General features: G+C 43.2%; 1 protein-coding gene across 2 annotated transcripts in view; it reads left to right on the top strand.

Moving 5' to 3' along the window:
- The window catches only part of SPOCK1 (SPARC (osteonectin), cwcv and kazal like domains proteoglycan 1), a 542,199-nt gene that overhangs the window by 438,138 nt on the left and 87,859 nt on the right, over window positions 1–16,202 (top strand). For both annotated transcript variants that reach the window (XM_030927602.1, XM_030927601.1), the window contains exon 6: window positions 4,412–4,526. In XM_030927602.1, the coding sequence (XP_030783462.1) occupies window positions 4,412–4,526 (115 nt within the window). The remainder of the gene's footprint in view (window positions 1–4,411; window positions 4,527–16,202) is intronic.

Genomic DNA, 16,202 nt, shown 5'->3' with positions numbered 1-16,202 from the left:
GGGCATGCGTCACAACTGACACAATTTGGCCAAGTTCTTTAGGTCCAACTGCTCATATCCTGAGGCTGCTGTTTCATAGTTTCTGTTTTGTTTCTTTCCAGCAGAGCTGAGCCATCTTGGCACAAAGCTCTGTGCTTTATAAACCCAAGACAAAGTGTCTTCATTCCTCAGAGTCTCTCTCTTTTTAAAAAATCTGGATGGAAAGTGTATTAATTTGTTAGTGCTACTGTAACAAAGTGCCAGAAACTGGGTGCTTAAAAAAACTGAGATTTATAGTCTTTACATAGAGTCCTCTGCGTGAAGCTGGAATGGTGATCAGGTTTTGGCTTCTGTATCTGTTCTTCCCTAGAAAGAACCTGGGAGAAGGGAGGAGGGAGGATGAGGGAAAGTGATAGGAAGGGCAACTTCAAGGGTGAGAATCAGAGAAGTGTTGTGGGAAGAGAACATCTGTGGGAGGCCGTGGGCTTGGGAGCAGAGCTTCACACTCTCAACCCTGCATGGAGGGCTCTCCCCACACTCCTGGGCTTGCTCATGGAGTTTTCTGGGAGGTGTGGTTCTAGCTTGGTTGTCACCTCCATAGGAGCCTATAAATATTATTTTATATTTTGTCATAAAGTCTTTGATACATAAAAATGTATATATTATTTATAGTAGTTGTCAAGCTTAGTAACAGAACAAAAGCCTCAGAATCTAATGCTTACTTTATAAAATAAAACATGATCAATGTTTGTGATGCTTCCTTTGGGCTCCTTTCTGACCAATCCTGCTGCCTCCCCTGGGGAGGTGACCCCTACCTTCATGGTATTTGTCATGGTCCCCTCCCCTGCCAGGTTTTAAGGGAGCTTTTACCACATGTATATGTATCTCTAAATAGCCTGTTTTGAGCTTTGGAATTATGGCTGGATATGGTGGCTCTTGCCTGTAATTGTAGCATTTCAGGAGGCTGGGGTGGGAGGATGGCTTGAGCCCAGGAGTTTGAGACCAGCCTGGGCAATATAGTGAGACCCCATCTCTACAAAACATTAAAAAAAAATAGCTAAGCATGGTGGCACATGCCTGTAGTCCCAGTTATTCATGAGGCTGAGGCAGGAGGATTGCTTGAGCTCAGGAGTTCAAGACTGCAGTGAGCTATGATTATGCCTCTGCACTCTAGCCAGGGTGACAGAGTGAGACCCTGTCTCCTAAAAAAAAAAAAAAAAAAAAAAAAAAAAAAATTATGCAGCCTTTTGGGCTTCATTGAAATGCTACATATTGTCCTGAAAGGTAAAAACAAACAAACAAAAACAGATCTGTGCCCTTGAACTTGGATTTTCACTGATGCAGATAAGAGTCAAGTACTGTTTTCTCTGGTGGTGTCTTTCTGTAGCTAGGGAGGAGACTGGGCTGCCTGCAGAGATGGCCACCAGGGCTGGACAGGAGAGGGGATGCTACAGGCCAGCCGAGAAAGTGGAGTTCCAGGAATTACAGTCCACAGGGCCCGCAGTCATGGCACGGCCACCCAGAGAGGCTCATACTCCAGTGATAGGCTGGGGTGAGCAGGGAGGCTGAGGGTCAGAGTACTGAATGTGGAGCTCAAGGAGGCGTCTCAGGGTGTAGACATGGGTAAAGGATGGTTTAGGATGAATGTGTCGAGTACTGAGCTCCAGCACTTCCTTCCTTGTGCAGACAGATTGGTAAGCACCCAGGGATTGGAACAGAGGTCCAGAGCAGCAAAGTGAATCGTGGTTCCCTTCTTTCTGCCTTTGTCATTCAGCAGCTGTTTATTGAACACCTACTCTATGCCAGGGCTCTGTGTATGTCATATCATGCCAAGGATAAAACAGTTACTAAAACCTTTTCTTGCTGTTAAGGCCTTCATGGTCTAGTAGGAAGTAAGTCATTCTGTTGGTCAGAGTTTTCTAAGTTACACTGTAATAACAAATAATCCCCAAACATCATTGACTTATTATGATAAACCCTATTTCCGTGTTCACATTGTGTGTTAGCTGTGGCTCTGTTCAGAACACTTCAGCTCTGTTTCATGTTCTCTGCCTTCTGGGTCCTGGGCAAAAGGGAGCAGCCCTTATCTGGCACATCATTTTCATGGTAGAGAAGAGCAAGAGAGGTGATGAAACCAGTGATTCTTGACATGTCTGCTCAAACCTGGCTTGCGTCCCTCCTACTAACCACCACTGGTTGGAGTGAGCATGCAGCTAGAGCAGGTGGGAAAGTTGACCCTCCTACAGGGAGGTGCTGCTGCAAGACACAGGGCCTGGAGCAGAAGTGTGGATTCCTCTCAGAGAGAGAAGAGAATAGGCTGGAGAGGGGGAGTCTCACGGTCTGTCACAGATACAATCAGGCAGTAATAGCAATAGCATGATAAGGCTTTATGATAAATAAAGGTAATAATTTTGACTTTATAAAATAAATGGACACATAAAAATATATTTTCCCCCCTAAATTAGCTTTAAGGATTTTGTTAATGAGCCAGAGAACCACTAGTCTGAAACAGAGGATTGTTCCAGAGAACTAGCCCAGAAGAGGCGGAGGAGGCAGCAGGCCAGTCATGGCAGCTGTGTCTAGCCGTGGGCACGTGTACACACGCTGCGCTGAGTGAAAGGAAGCTCCTCATGCTAGTGACCTGCCTGCTGCCTTCCCAGCGTTCCACTTGGCTCACCTTCAGTCCACGTGCTGTCTGTAGGCACACCACATACCTCAGGGCCTCTTTTGCACCCCATCCCTACAGAGACATATATCCTGCCTCACCTCAGAGTCACATCCACATGACTTTACAAGGACACACTCTTCTTTGCTTCATCAGCTCAGTTGATGTGTGAGATGTGGGCAATGACTTGTTTTTGTATAGCCCCCTCAATGCCTGCTGCCATGCTGGGCACGTACTAGGCACTGAACACATATGCACAAGAGGGAGTTTTGTGTCAAGAGGAAGCCAGCACTCTGTGGGTTTGCTCTGTTGCCCTCTCCCTGAACAGGCAGCCAGCGACTATATGGGTGATCATTGGAGTGACACAGGAGTGACTTCAGTACATTTAGAACCAGGTTTAAAGTACTCTTTCCCTCCATTTCTAATCGGTATAGGGACTGAATAGCTTGTCCTCTCACAATGAGCCAGTATTTATCTGCACTCATGTGTGTGGCTTTGCAAATGCTAGTGGACTTTTTTCAAAGGTATGCATTTGTGTTTTCCAAGGGCATGGACTGTATCTCCTCTTTTCTTTCATTTAAAAGATTCCCCATGGCACCTGATAAGAGCTGCACGCACAGTGGGTGCTCGTTAAATTTCACCTATCTCTTTTTCCTTTGAACCTCCACCAGATACGCATGTGGTCCTCGGCCCGTGGGTCTTTGCAGAGGACCGATTACACAGAGGCCTTGATCTTGAGAAATTTACAGACAAAAAAGGAGTAAACTTTCAGACAACACAGATCCAGGCCAATAGCAAAGTTGCATAATTAGCCACACACAGTTCAGTATGGGATGTCTGTATTCTGAAGCCCCATCTACACAGTGTTGTGGAATGCATTAAGTGCTTGGCCCTGAGCTTTGTGATCTTTTGCAAGTTATTCAGCCTGAGTCTCAATTTCTTCTTCCATCATATAGGAATAATAAAAATGCTGATAATTGTTGTGGTCTTTTGCACCTACTAATAACATTCCTGTCTCCTGCCTGTGTTCTGAGAATTCATTGAGACTTAAGAGTAAAGAGCTGATAGAAAAATGACTAAAATATTACCATTGCTACTGATAAAGGGTTGACAAGAGAATGTGGATTATGGGCTTCTAATATTTAATCCTAGAATTAGGTAACCATTTCCACGGAGTCACAGGCTAGTTAGACCACAGGCATCCTCTGATGGGGCAAGACCCGTGGAAACTTAGGTTTTGGACAATGGAAGCAAGAGCATTCACTCCTTGTTGCTCCCAAGGGGAAGGGGCTGAGCCTCAGATTACCATACAGACTTACTAAAGGGATTGTTCCTCTTCCCTCTCGGGAAGAGCATGTGAGCAGGCTGAGAGGGACCGGGAGTGGTATTCCAGCAGTGCTGCCTCCACACGGGAGGAGTGTGGACAAGATGCCTCAATGTAAATGGAGGGGGTTCCTGGACCACATAGGACTCTACAGATGTTAAGTTTCATATTAATAATTTTATTTTAGAAATAGTGACTGTAGGGTTTACCATCATTAAAGGAAGTCTTCCAGGGCTTCCACAGTGTTTTTAGAAGTTATCCTCTGCATTTGGTAAAATATAAAAGGCCATTTCTTATTCAGTATTCTGTAATTGAGACCTCTACTTGAGGTGGACCTCTCCCTGCTTTGTCTGCTTTTGTGAAGCAAAGGGCACTGAAAGGAGGCGGAGTAGGGGGTCTGTTGTGGTTGCATTCTTAAGACCTGTTGTGTCTCTCTCTTGCAGTGCAAATTGGAGTTCCATGCTTGTTCTACTGGCAAAAGCCTCACCACCCTCTGTGATGGGCCTTGTCCATGTCTCCCAGAGCCCGAGCCACCAAAGCACAAGGCAGAAAGGAGTGGTGAGTGGGGGTCTCCTCCAGAAAATTCCTGGGCAGGAAGGGGGGTGTCACAGAGGGTTGATGTGGCTGAGCTCTGTCCCAGGCACCAGGAACAAACTGGAGAAATGAGCAGACATGACAAGTAAGTACTCCAGATTTAGGGACCCTAAACTGACTTGCCTTCAACTACCATTACAAAGAAGAACAAGAGCCTTTGAAAATAATCCTGTTAGACCAGGATATCCACTAGGTTCTTTCAGAGGTCATAATCGCTTATGGTGTGGGAGGAGTATGTTTTTCAGCATCTAAGACCAGGACCGGCCCTGGGGTACATCTTGGTCTTTCTTGAACTCGAATCTTTCCAATCCTTTGAACTTCTCAAGGCCAAATATCAAAACAGAGACTGCAGAGATGTCACTACAGTGGAGAGAGTTCTCTCCTAAAGTATTTCCTTATTAATATATTCTGCTTGTAAGGCAGCACAGAGCCAGGGGACAGATGAAAGAGAATACCTCCCTAGGGGTAGCTGCTTCTCTTCCATGGCTGAGAAGGGCAGGAAAGGTTGGGCTCATTTGGATATTTTCATGATGGAGAAAGTAATGTTGTCCCACTGGTCTCAGCCTCTTTTTGAGCCTTCCTTGGTAAGACCGAAGATAGACGTTTGAATTTGCCTTCTGTGGAATTGGGCTTTCTCAGCTGTAACTCATTTCTCTGTGTGTGTGCGTGTGTGTGTGTGTACATCCACACGTATGTGTATATGCTTATGTTTTTAAATCTAGGAGTGATTTGTAATGGAGTGGAATGAATGGGGTGTGAGTGTTTATCTATTTGACTCTTTGTAAGCCATGTTTTTTCCAGGGCAAATAGATGATGAAGATTTCAAATGTAAATGTGATCATGGTGACTTCAGGAATATTGTGTTTAAAGGCTTTTTAGGAGGTTTAAGTCAGGATGTGGAAGGATGCTGTAAACCACGAAACACTGTGCTTATAAATAATCTCCAATGATTATTCTTGATTTCTAAAAAGCTAATCTCATTGCGGTTAGGCCTGATTCATTTAGTTATAAATGCAGTAATAAAAGTTAACTGATATACATAAGCCTCTTTGTAGTCTGGTCAGAAAATCTAAAGCCATGTGGTGTTAAGCAACTACATAGCCCAGAAAATTAACTTCTGTTAGAGATTTCTTAAAAATCTTAGGAAATTTCAGAAACCTTTCTTATTCCACGTATATTATTTATTGCTTTTATTCTGAGGCTAGGAAACCAAACTAAGAAGGTCATTGCCAGCCAGGTGTGGTGGCTCACACCTGTAATCCCAGGACTTTGGGAGACCGAGGTGGGTAGATAACTGGAGGTCAGGAGTTCAAGGCCAACCTAGCCAAAATGATGAAACCCCGTCTCTACTAAAAATACAAAAATCAGCCAGGCGTGGTGACTGGTGCCTGTAGTCCCAGCTATTCAGGGGGCTGAGGCAGGAGAATCGCTTGAACTCGGGAGGTAGAGGTTGCAGTGAGTCAAGATCACATCACTGTACTTTAACCTGGGCAACAGAACGAGACTCCATCTCAAAAATAAATAAATAAATAAATAAAAGAATGCCATTGCCACTGTTTTGCCTGTAACATCTATAAATGGGGGTGAATGCATCTCTCCTTAAAAGAGATGGCCTCCAGGTCTGCCATTATAAGGTAACAGTCCAAGTTTCTGGGAGGGCCTCATGATTTTGCAAATAAAGAACAACCCTTGTTTCTTAATGATGTGCTTCATATGTAAGCAGATGAGATTGACACTCCAGGTGTGGCCTTGACTGTACCATCCATTTGTTCAATTATTTATGTGTAAAAATGAGAACAGATTCTCACTGAATCTATACAAGTAACCCCATTGCCATTAAAAGTAAAGAGACTCAGACAAAGTTATTCCTGAATTCTGAAAGGTCAGTGAGCACAAGATTACCATTTAAAAATCTTTCATTTCAAAATGCTTACAAAAGCACAGACTACTAAGTTAATAGTGAGAGAAAGATCAGGAAAAAAAACAATAAAAACTACATGATATCAGAAAATAGAACATTAAAAATAATACCAACAATATTACAAAACAACTGAAATTCTATTTCCTCATCAGTTCCTTCAGTCCAATATAATTATTTTTGCTCCACCAGATATTGGGTCAACAGTTTGCTTTTATGAACACCCTTTGGAAGTTATCTAAGAAATATAACCTCAGAAGCCTGCACCAATGAGTCTGTTACTTGAAGTGTCAGTGGTTCAAACTTGGTACGATTCTTTCCATGAGGTTCTAAGACTGTCCTTCATTGTTAAAGATCTCGTTTCTAGGCTGTGACTTAGAGCAGAGTTTTCATGTAAGCATGAGGGGAAGCAGAAGCTACCTGTTGGTGGTAGTTAATTTATGACAGTACTAACAGTATCCTAATGCAGGAGAAAATAATCACCTATTAGGGTAGAACGTTTAACTATCTAATACGGATTTTTTTTTTTTTTTTTTGAGATGAAATCTTGCTCTGTCACCCATGTTGGAGTGCAGTGGTGTGATCTCAGCTCACTGCAACCTCTGCCTCCAAGGTTCAAGTGATTCTCCTGCCTCAACTTCCCAAGTAGCTGGGATTGCAGGTGCCCACCATGACGCCCAGCTAATTTTTTATAATTTTAGTAGAGATGAGGTTTCATCATGTTGACCAGGCTGGTCTTGAACTCCTGACCTCATGTGATCTGCCCACCTCGGCCTCCCAAAGTGCTAGGATTACAGGTGTGAGCTACGAGGCCTGGCCAAACTATCTAATATGGATTTGACAGTGTTTTCCTATTAAATAAGAACACATTTGGGGGAGTGAGGGCATTGATAAATTCCCAGAGTCATTCTGTGAAATGAAACACTTAAGTAATAATGCCTTACCTGGACAAAATTGAGCAAGGGAAGGCTGACCTTTTCCTTTGATTTGACACCTCTTTCCATGCAGCTCTCACAATAATTTGTGACAGTCAACAGGGCTGACCTGAGGTGGTGGCAGTTCAAATGAAGAGGAGGGCATGAGTACAAGGGAGAGATCAGAGGTGAAATAAAAGGCAACTTTCAGTTGGCAACTTAGCTGTGGAGAGAGGGAGGAAGAGGAGATGAGCATACAGTCTAAATCCCCTTACCTGTCAGCAGCCTCTTCCAGAAGCTGCAGGCAGTGGGCGTGGTGTTCACAGGCAGTCCTGGCCTCTGAGACACATTATGGCTCTCGACCGTGGGAGGAGCTGTCTTATTTCTGTGCCTATTGCAGAAATGAGAGTTTACAGTCTTTTAAATGCATGTCCGTAAAAACTGTGGCAATACACACATGCGCACGCACACACACACGTGCACGCACACACACAAACTGTTGTGTTGATATTTTATTTTCAACCTTACCTCTATTTTGAACCTCATTTCTGAGGTGAAACCTTTATAAAGCCACTCCCAGGTCAATTCTGTTAATGCTGGGCTGTACCTGAATTCCAGGAAGTTGAGGTGGGCTGAGGGCTTATGAGCAGCAGTGTGGGTGGGAGGCTTTTCCTGGTGTTTTCTCTTTCTTTGGGATCCATCCACTTAGATGGGGTTCTTAGCATCTTCAGTTAGGCCAGTGGTGTTCATTCTCACTGTGTCTACTGAGAGACCTGTACTCACCTTGTCCACTAAGGTCATGGTGAATCCTCTTTCTTCTCTGTTAAACTCCTCTGGTTTTACTAGCCCTCTCAGCTTCTTCTTGGCCCTATGCAGGGGCACAGAAAACTTGAGGAGGCCCTTCTGTGGTTTTCTGGCATCAAGAAAGACTGTGGTAAGGTTGCTGCCTCAAGCCTTCTCTTCATGGATCTGTTTTGTTAGACCAAGATATGCACTAGGTTCTTTTAGAGGTGATGGCAACCATTTCTACTCAATGCAGAGCTCAGTTTTATGAGGCTTGCCTTAAATTGGATTTCAAGCTGGTAGCCAAACACAGGTCCTCTTTACTGCCAGGGTTTCCCGCCTGTCTCAGGTTTCAGAATCACTTCTTCCCAACCTAGGGTCCAGAACTGGGTGAGAGATGGGGAGAATTATGGAGAGCAGAATCTGACACTCACCTGCATGATCTTCTCCTTCTCAGAGGTTTACTTCTTATAGCCCCACTTTGGTCAACACTGGATGTCAGCATGGAGGATGTATGAGGCTGGTCTAACTCACTCTCTTCCAATCTCCTAGTGTGCTCTGCTTCTCTGCCTCTTCCAGCCTTTGGTCTTTTGAGTTATAACATATCCAGCTCTGGCAAATCAGAAGTCTCTTGTCTCACCTTTAAGTTTCATATGGTTTTTTTTTTTTTCAGAAGTCAAAGCCAAGTGGATGATTATTTTTTTGTTGTTGTTCTCTTTGTTTATCTGGCATCTCTCCTTTGGCATGTCCCCTGAAGAGATGGTGGAAGGTGGTACCATCCTTTAAAATTTCTGAATATTTCCTACTACTCCTCTAAATTACCTCCTGACATGGGCAGGTGACTTCATTGCCTTATCTCTCTCATCTCCATAAAGTCAGTCCAGCCTCAAGAGTATGAAGCAATGGGAGGGGCGGAGCAAGATGGCTGAATAGGAACAGCTCCAGTCTCCAACTCCCAGCGCGAGCAACACAGAAGACCGGTGATTTCTGCATTTTCAACTGAGGTACTGGGGTCACCTCACTAGGGAGTGCCGGACAATCAGTGCTGGTCAGCTGCTACAGCCCGACCAGCGAGAGCTGAAGCAGGGCGAGGCATCGCCTCACCTGGGAAGCACAAGGGGGAAGGGAATCCCTTTTCCTAGCCAGGGGAACTGAGACACACAACACCTGGAAAATCAAGTGACTCCCACCCCAATACTGCACTTTAAGCAAACGGGCACACCAGGAGAATATATCCCACACCTGGCTGGGAGGGTCCCACGCCCACGGAGCCTCCCTCATTCCTAACACAGCAGTCTGAGATCTAACCGCAAAGCAGCAGCGAGGCTGGGGGAGGGGCACCCGCCATTGCTGAGGCTTAAGTAGGTAAACAAAGCCACTGGGAAGCTCGAACGGGGTGGAGCTCACAGCAGCTCAAGGAAACCTGCCTGTCTCTGTAGACTCCACCTCTGGGGACAGGGCACAGTTAACAACAACAACAACAAAAGCAGCAGGAACCTCTGCGGACGCAAACGACTCTGTCTGACAGCTTTGAAGAAAGCAGTGGATCTCCCAACACGGAGGTTGAGATCTGAGAAGGGACAGACTGCCTGCTCAAGTGGGTCCCTGACCCCTGAGTAGCCTAACAGGGAGACATCCCCCACTAGGGACAGTCTGACACCCCACACCTCACAGGGTGGAGTACACCCCTGAGAGGAAGCTTCCAAAGTAAGAATCAGACAGGTACACTAGCTGTGCAGCAATATTCTATCTTCTGCAACCTCTGCTGCTGATACCCAGGCAAACAGGGTCTGGAGTGGACCTCAAGCAATCTCCAACAGACCTACAGCTGAGGGTCCTGACTGTCAGAAGGAAAACTATCAAACAGGAAGGACACCTATACCAAAACCCCATCAGTACGTCACCATCATCAAAGACCAGAGGCAGATAAAACCACAAAGATGGGGAAGAAGCAGGGCAGAAAAGCTGGAAATTCAAAAAATAAGAGGGCATCTCCCCCTGCAAAGGAGCGCAGCCCATCGCCAGCAATGGATCAAAGCTGGTCAGAGAATGACTTTGACGAGATGAGAGAAGAAGCCTTCAGTCCATCAAACTTCTGAGAGCTAAAGGAGGAATTATGTACCCAGCGCAAAGAAACTAAAAATCTTGAAAAAAGAGTGGAAGAATTGATAGCTAGAATAATTAATGCAGAGAAGGTCACAAACGAAATAACAGAGATGAAAACCATGACATGAGAAATACGTGACAAATGCACAAGCTTCAGTAACCGACTCGATCAACTGGAAGAAAGAGTATCAGCGATTGAGGATCAAATGAATGAAATGAAGCGAGAAGAGAAATCTAAAGAAAAAAGAAGAAAAAGAAATGAACAAAGCCTGCAAGAAGTATGGGATTATGTAAAAAGACCAAATCTACGTCTTATTGGAATGCGATGAAAGTGAGGGGGAAAATGGAACCAAGTTGGAAAACACTCTTCAGGATATCATCCAGGAGAACTTCCCCAACCTAGTAGGGCAGGCCAACATTCAAATTCAGGAAATACAGAGAACGCCACAAAGATACTCCTCGAGAAGAGCAACTCCAAGACACATAATTGCCAGATTCACCAAAGTTGAAATGAAGGAAAGAATCTTAAGGGCAGCCAGAGAGAAAGGTCGGGTTACCCACAAAGGGAAGCCCATCAGACTAACAGCAGATCTCTCGGCAGAAACTCTCCAAGCCAGAAGAGAGTGGGGGCCAATATTCAACATTCTTAAAGAAAAGAATTTTCAACCCAGAATTTCATATCCAGCCAAACTAAGTTTCATAAGTGAAGGAGAAATAAAATCCTTTACAGATAAGCAAATGCTTAGAGATTTTGTCACCACCAGGCCTGCCTTACAAGAGACCCTGAAGGAAGCCCTAAACATGGAAAGGAACAACCGGTACCAGCCATTGCAAGAACATGCCAAAATGTAAAGACCGTCAAGGCTAGGAAGAAACTGCATCAACTAACGAGCAAAATAACCAGTTAATATCATAATGGTAGGATCAAGTTCACACATAACAATATTAACCTTAAATGTAAATGGACTAAATGGTCCAATTAAAAGACACAGACTGGCAAACTGGATAAAGAGTCAAGACCCATCAGTCTGCTGTATTCAGGAGACCCATCTCACATGCAGAGACATACATAGGCTCAGAATAAAGGGATGGAGGAAGATCTACCAAGCAAATGGAGAACAAAAAAAAGCAGGGATTGCAATCCTAGTCTCTGATAAAACAGACTTTAAACCATCAAAGATCAAAACAGACAAAGAAGGCCATTACATAATGGTAAAGGGATCAATTCACCAGGAAGAGCTAACTCTCCTAAATATATATGCACCCAATACAGGAGCACCCAGATTCATAAAGCAAGTCCTTAGAGACTTACAAAGAGACTTAGACTGCCATACAATAGTAATGGGAGACTTCAACACTCCACTGTCAACATTAGACAGGATCAACGAGACAGAAAGTTAACAAGGATATCCAGGAATTGAACTCATCTATGCACCAAGCAGACCTAATAGACATCTACAGAACTCTCCAACCCAAATCAAAAGAATATACATTCTTCTCAGCACCACATCGCACTTATTCCGAAATTGACCACATAATTGGAAGTAAAGCACTCCTCAGCAAATGTACAAGAACAGAAATTATAACAAACTGTTTCTCAGACCACAGTGCAATCAAACTAGAACTCAGGACTAAGAAACTCAATCAAAACCGCTCAACTACATGGAAACTGAATAACCTGCTCCTGAACGACTACTGGGTACATAACGAAATGAAGGCAGAAATAAAGATGTTCTTTGAAACCAATGAGAACAAAGATACAACATACCAGAATCTCTGGGACACATTTAGAGCAGTGTGTAGAGGGAAATTTATAGCACTAAATGTCCACAAGAGAAAGCAGAAAAGATCTAAAATTGACACTCTAACATCACAATTAAAAGAACTAGAGAGGCAAGAGCAAACACATTCAAAAGCTAGCAGAAGGCAAGAAATAACTAAGATCAGAGCAGAACTGAAGGAGATAGAGACACAAAAAACCCTCCAAAAAATCAATGAATCCAGGAGTTGGTTTTTTGAAAAGATCAACAAAATTGACAGACCACTAGCAAGACTAATAAAGAAGAAAAGAGAGAGGAATCAAATAGACGCAATAAAAAATGATAAAGGGGATATCACCACCGACCCCACAGAAATACAAACTACCATCAGAGAATACTATAAACACCTCTACACAAATCAACTAGAAAATCTAGAAGAAATGGATAATTTCCTGGACACTTACACTCTTCCAAGGCTAAACCAGGAAGAAGTTGAATCCCTGAATAGACCAATAGCAGGCTCTGAAATTGAGGCAATAATTAATAGCCTACCAACCAAAAAAAGTCCAGGACCAGATGGATTCACAGCTGAATTCTACCAGAGGTACAAGGAAGAGCTGGTATCATTCCTTCTGAAACTATTTCAATCAATAGAAAAAAAGGGAATCCTCCCTAACTCATTTTATGAGGCCAACATCATCCTGATACCAAAGGCTGGCAGAGACACAACAAAAAAAGAGAATTTTAGACCAATATCCCTGATGAACATCGATGCAAAAATCCTCAATAAAATACTGGCAAACCGGATTCAGCAGCACATCAAAAAGCTTATCCACCATGATCAAGTGGGCTTCATCCCTGGGATGCAAGGCTGGTTCAACATTCGCAAATCAATAAACGTAATCCAGCATATAAACAGAACCAAAGACAAGAACCACATGATTATCTCAATAGATGCAGAAAAGACTTTTGACAAAATTCAACAGCCCTTCATGCTAAAAACGCTCAATAAATTCGGTATTGATGGAACGTACCTCAAAATAATAAGAGCTATTTATGACAAACCCACAGCTAATATCATACTGAATGGGCAAAAACTGGAAAAATTCCCTTTGAAAACTGGCACAAAACAGGGATGCCCTCTCTCACCACTCCTATTCAACATAGTGTTGGAAGTTCTGGCTAGGGCAATCAGGCAACAGAAAGAAATAAAAGGTATCCAGTTAGGAAAAGAAGAAGTCAAATTGTCCCTGTTTGCAGATGACATGATTGTATATTTAGAAAACCCCATCGTCTCAGCCCAAAATCTCCTTAAGCTGATAAGCAACTTCAGCAAAGTCTCAGGATACAAAATTAATGTGCAAAAATCACAAGCATTGTTATACACCAGTAACAGACAAACAGAGAGCCAAATCATAAATGAACTTCCATTCACAATTGCTTCAAAGAGAATAAAATACCTAGGAATCCAGCTTACAAGGGATGTAAAGGACCTCTTCAAGGAGAACTACAAACCATTGCTCAGTGAAATAAAAGAGGACACTAACAAATGGAAGAACATACCATGCTCATGGATAGGAATAATCAATATCATGAAAATGGCCATACTACCCAAGGTTATTTATAGATTCAATGCCATCCCCGTCAAGCTACCAATGAGTTTCTTCACAGAATTGGAAAAACCTGCTTTAAAGTTCATATGGAACCAAAAAAGAGCCCGCATTGCCAAGACAATCCTAAGTCAAAAGGACAAAGCTGGAGGCGTCACGCTATCTGACTTCAAACTATACTACAAGGCTACGGTAACCAAAACAGCATGGTACTGGTACCAAAACAGAGCTATAGACCAATGGAACAGAACAGAGTCCTCAGAAATAATACCACACATCTACAGCCATCTGATCTTTGACAAACCTGAGAAAAACAAGAAATGGGGAAAGGATTTCCTATTTAATAAATGGTGCTGGGAAAATTGGCTAGCCATAAGTAGAAAGCTGAAACTGGATCCTTTCCTTACTCCTTATACGAAGATTAATTCAAGACGGATTAGAGACTTAAATGTTAGACCTAATACCATAAAAATCCTAGAAGAAATCCTAGGTAGTACCATTCAGGACATAGGCATGGGCAAGGACTTCATGTCTAAAACACCAAAAGCAATGGCAGCAAAAGCCAGAATTGACAAATGGGATCTAATGAAACTAAAGAGCTTCTGCACAGCAAAAGAAACTACCATCAGAGTGAACAGGCAACCTACAGAATGGGAGAAAATTTTTGCAATCTACTCATCCGACAAAGGGCTAATATCCAGAATCTACAAAGAACTCAAACAAATATACAAGAAAAAAACAAACAACCCCATCCAAAAGTGGGGAAAGGATACGAACAGACATTTCTCAAAAGAAGACATTCATACAGCCAACAGACACATGAAAAAATGCTCATCATCACTCTCCATCAGAGAAATGCAAATCAAAACCACAATGAGATACCATCTCACACCAGTTAGAATGGCAATCATTAAAAAGTCAGGAAACAACAGGTGTTGGAGAGGATGTGGAGAAATAGGAACACTTTTACACTGTTGGTGGGATTGTAAACTAGTGCAACCATTATGGAAAACAGTATGGCAATTCCTCAAGGATCTAGAACTAGATGTACCATATGACCCAGCCATCCCACTACTGGGTATATACCCAAAGGATTATAAATCATGCTGCTATAAAGACACATGCACACGTATGTTTATTGCGGCACTATTCACGATAGCAAAGACTTGGAATCAACCCAAATGTCCATCTGTGACAGACTGGATTAAGAAAATGTGGCACATATACACCATGGAATACTATGCAGCCATAAAAAAGGATGAGTTTGCGTCCTTTGTAGGGACATGGATGCAGCTGGAAACCATCATTCTTAGCAAACTATCACAAGAAGAGAAAACCAAACACCGCATGTTCTCACTCATAGGTGGGAACTGAACAATGAGATCACTTGGACTCGGGAAGGGGAACATCACACACTGGGGCCTATCATGGGGACGGGGGAGGGGGGAGGGATTGCATTGGGAGTTATACCTGATATAAATGATGATTTGATGGGTGCTGACGAGTTGATGGGTGCAGCACACCAACATGGCACAAGTATACATATGTAACAAACCTGCATGTTATGCACATGTACCCTAGAACTTAAAGTATAATAAAAAAAAAAAATTAAAAAAAAAATTGTGAGAAACCTTAAAGATAAAAAAAAAAAAAAAAAGAGTATGAAGCAATGGTTATCCACAAAAACAAAAAATAAATAAAGCAAAACACAGTTTAAAAGAGGGAGATGAAATTGAAATCTCTGCGTTGAGCCTGGGGTTCTGTGCATTTTTTCTGAGTCTTTTCAGGAAAGATCTCTCCCAGTTTCTCTTGGTATTTTTTAGGACCCAACAGTCAGCCCGGTCAGTAAAGTCACTTTTTAGCTCTGACCTTAATTCTTCAGATCCAGGGCATTGCTGATGCTTTTTCTTCAGTACTCAGTGAAAACCAAGAGGAAAGTATGAGGTGCTATCTTTATTATTATTGTTATTATTATTTATAATGCTTGAAAATCTAAAGAGGAAATAGAGGTCTCTCAAAAGTGGAGGCTTTAAGGTAGATTTTTCAGCTAGCCCATACTCCACCTCTTCTGAACCTGGACATCTGCCCGCCTTGCCCCACTTCCCCTGTTTCAGGGACATAAACCATTCCCTTTCGGCCTGAGCACAGCAGCCCCATTCCCTGCACCTCATCTGAGGAAGGATTTGGACCTTCCTCTTCCCTGAGGTGAGGACTTGGCAGGGTCGTAGGATTTTGGATCAAGAAGGGTCTCACTTATCCCCTATCACACCATGTTGAGGAGTCTTCTTTGTTCCTCCAAGGTGCCACAGCTTTCCCCATAGCGACCAGGGGAAGGCCAAATGGGTGGGGCCTCAGACCTCCCCCAGAGTGACTCCATTCTTACACTTTACCACTTAGATTACATCTGTGGGAAGAGTTTGACCACCGCTGGTCTTTATTCAGTCCACATTCACCAGGAGAGAACCCTGGAGGCTCAATGAGAAAATACCCTTCTGTGCCGTCAGCTGACAGCTCACCTGACCCTGGGTCTAGTGAGTTTGTTCCTATCA

The sequence above is a fragment of the Rhinopithecus roxellana genome, chromosome 3 (assembly GCF_007565055.1).
Source record: "Rhinopithecus roxellana isolate Shanxi Qingling chromosome 3, ASM756505v1, whole genome shotgun sequence".
Taxonomy (NCBI): domain Eukaryota; kingdom Metazoa; phylum Chordata; class Mammalia; order Primates; family Cercopithecidae; genus Rhinopithecus; species Rhinopithecus roxellana.
Note: the sequence above shows the minus strand (reverse complement) of the source record. Positions and strands in the feature narration are given on the sequence as shown.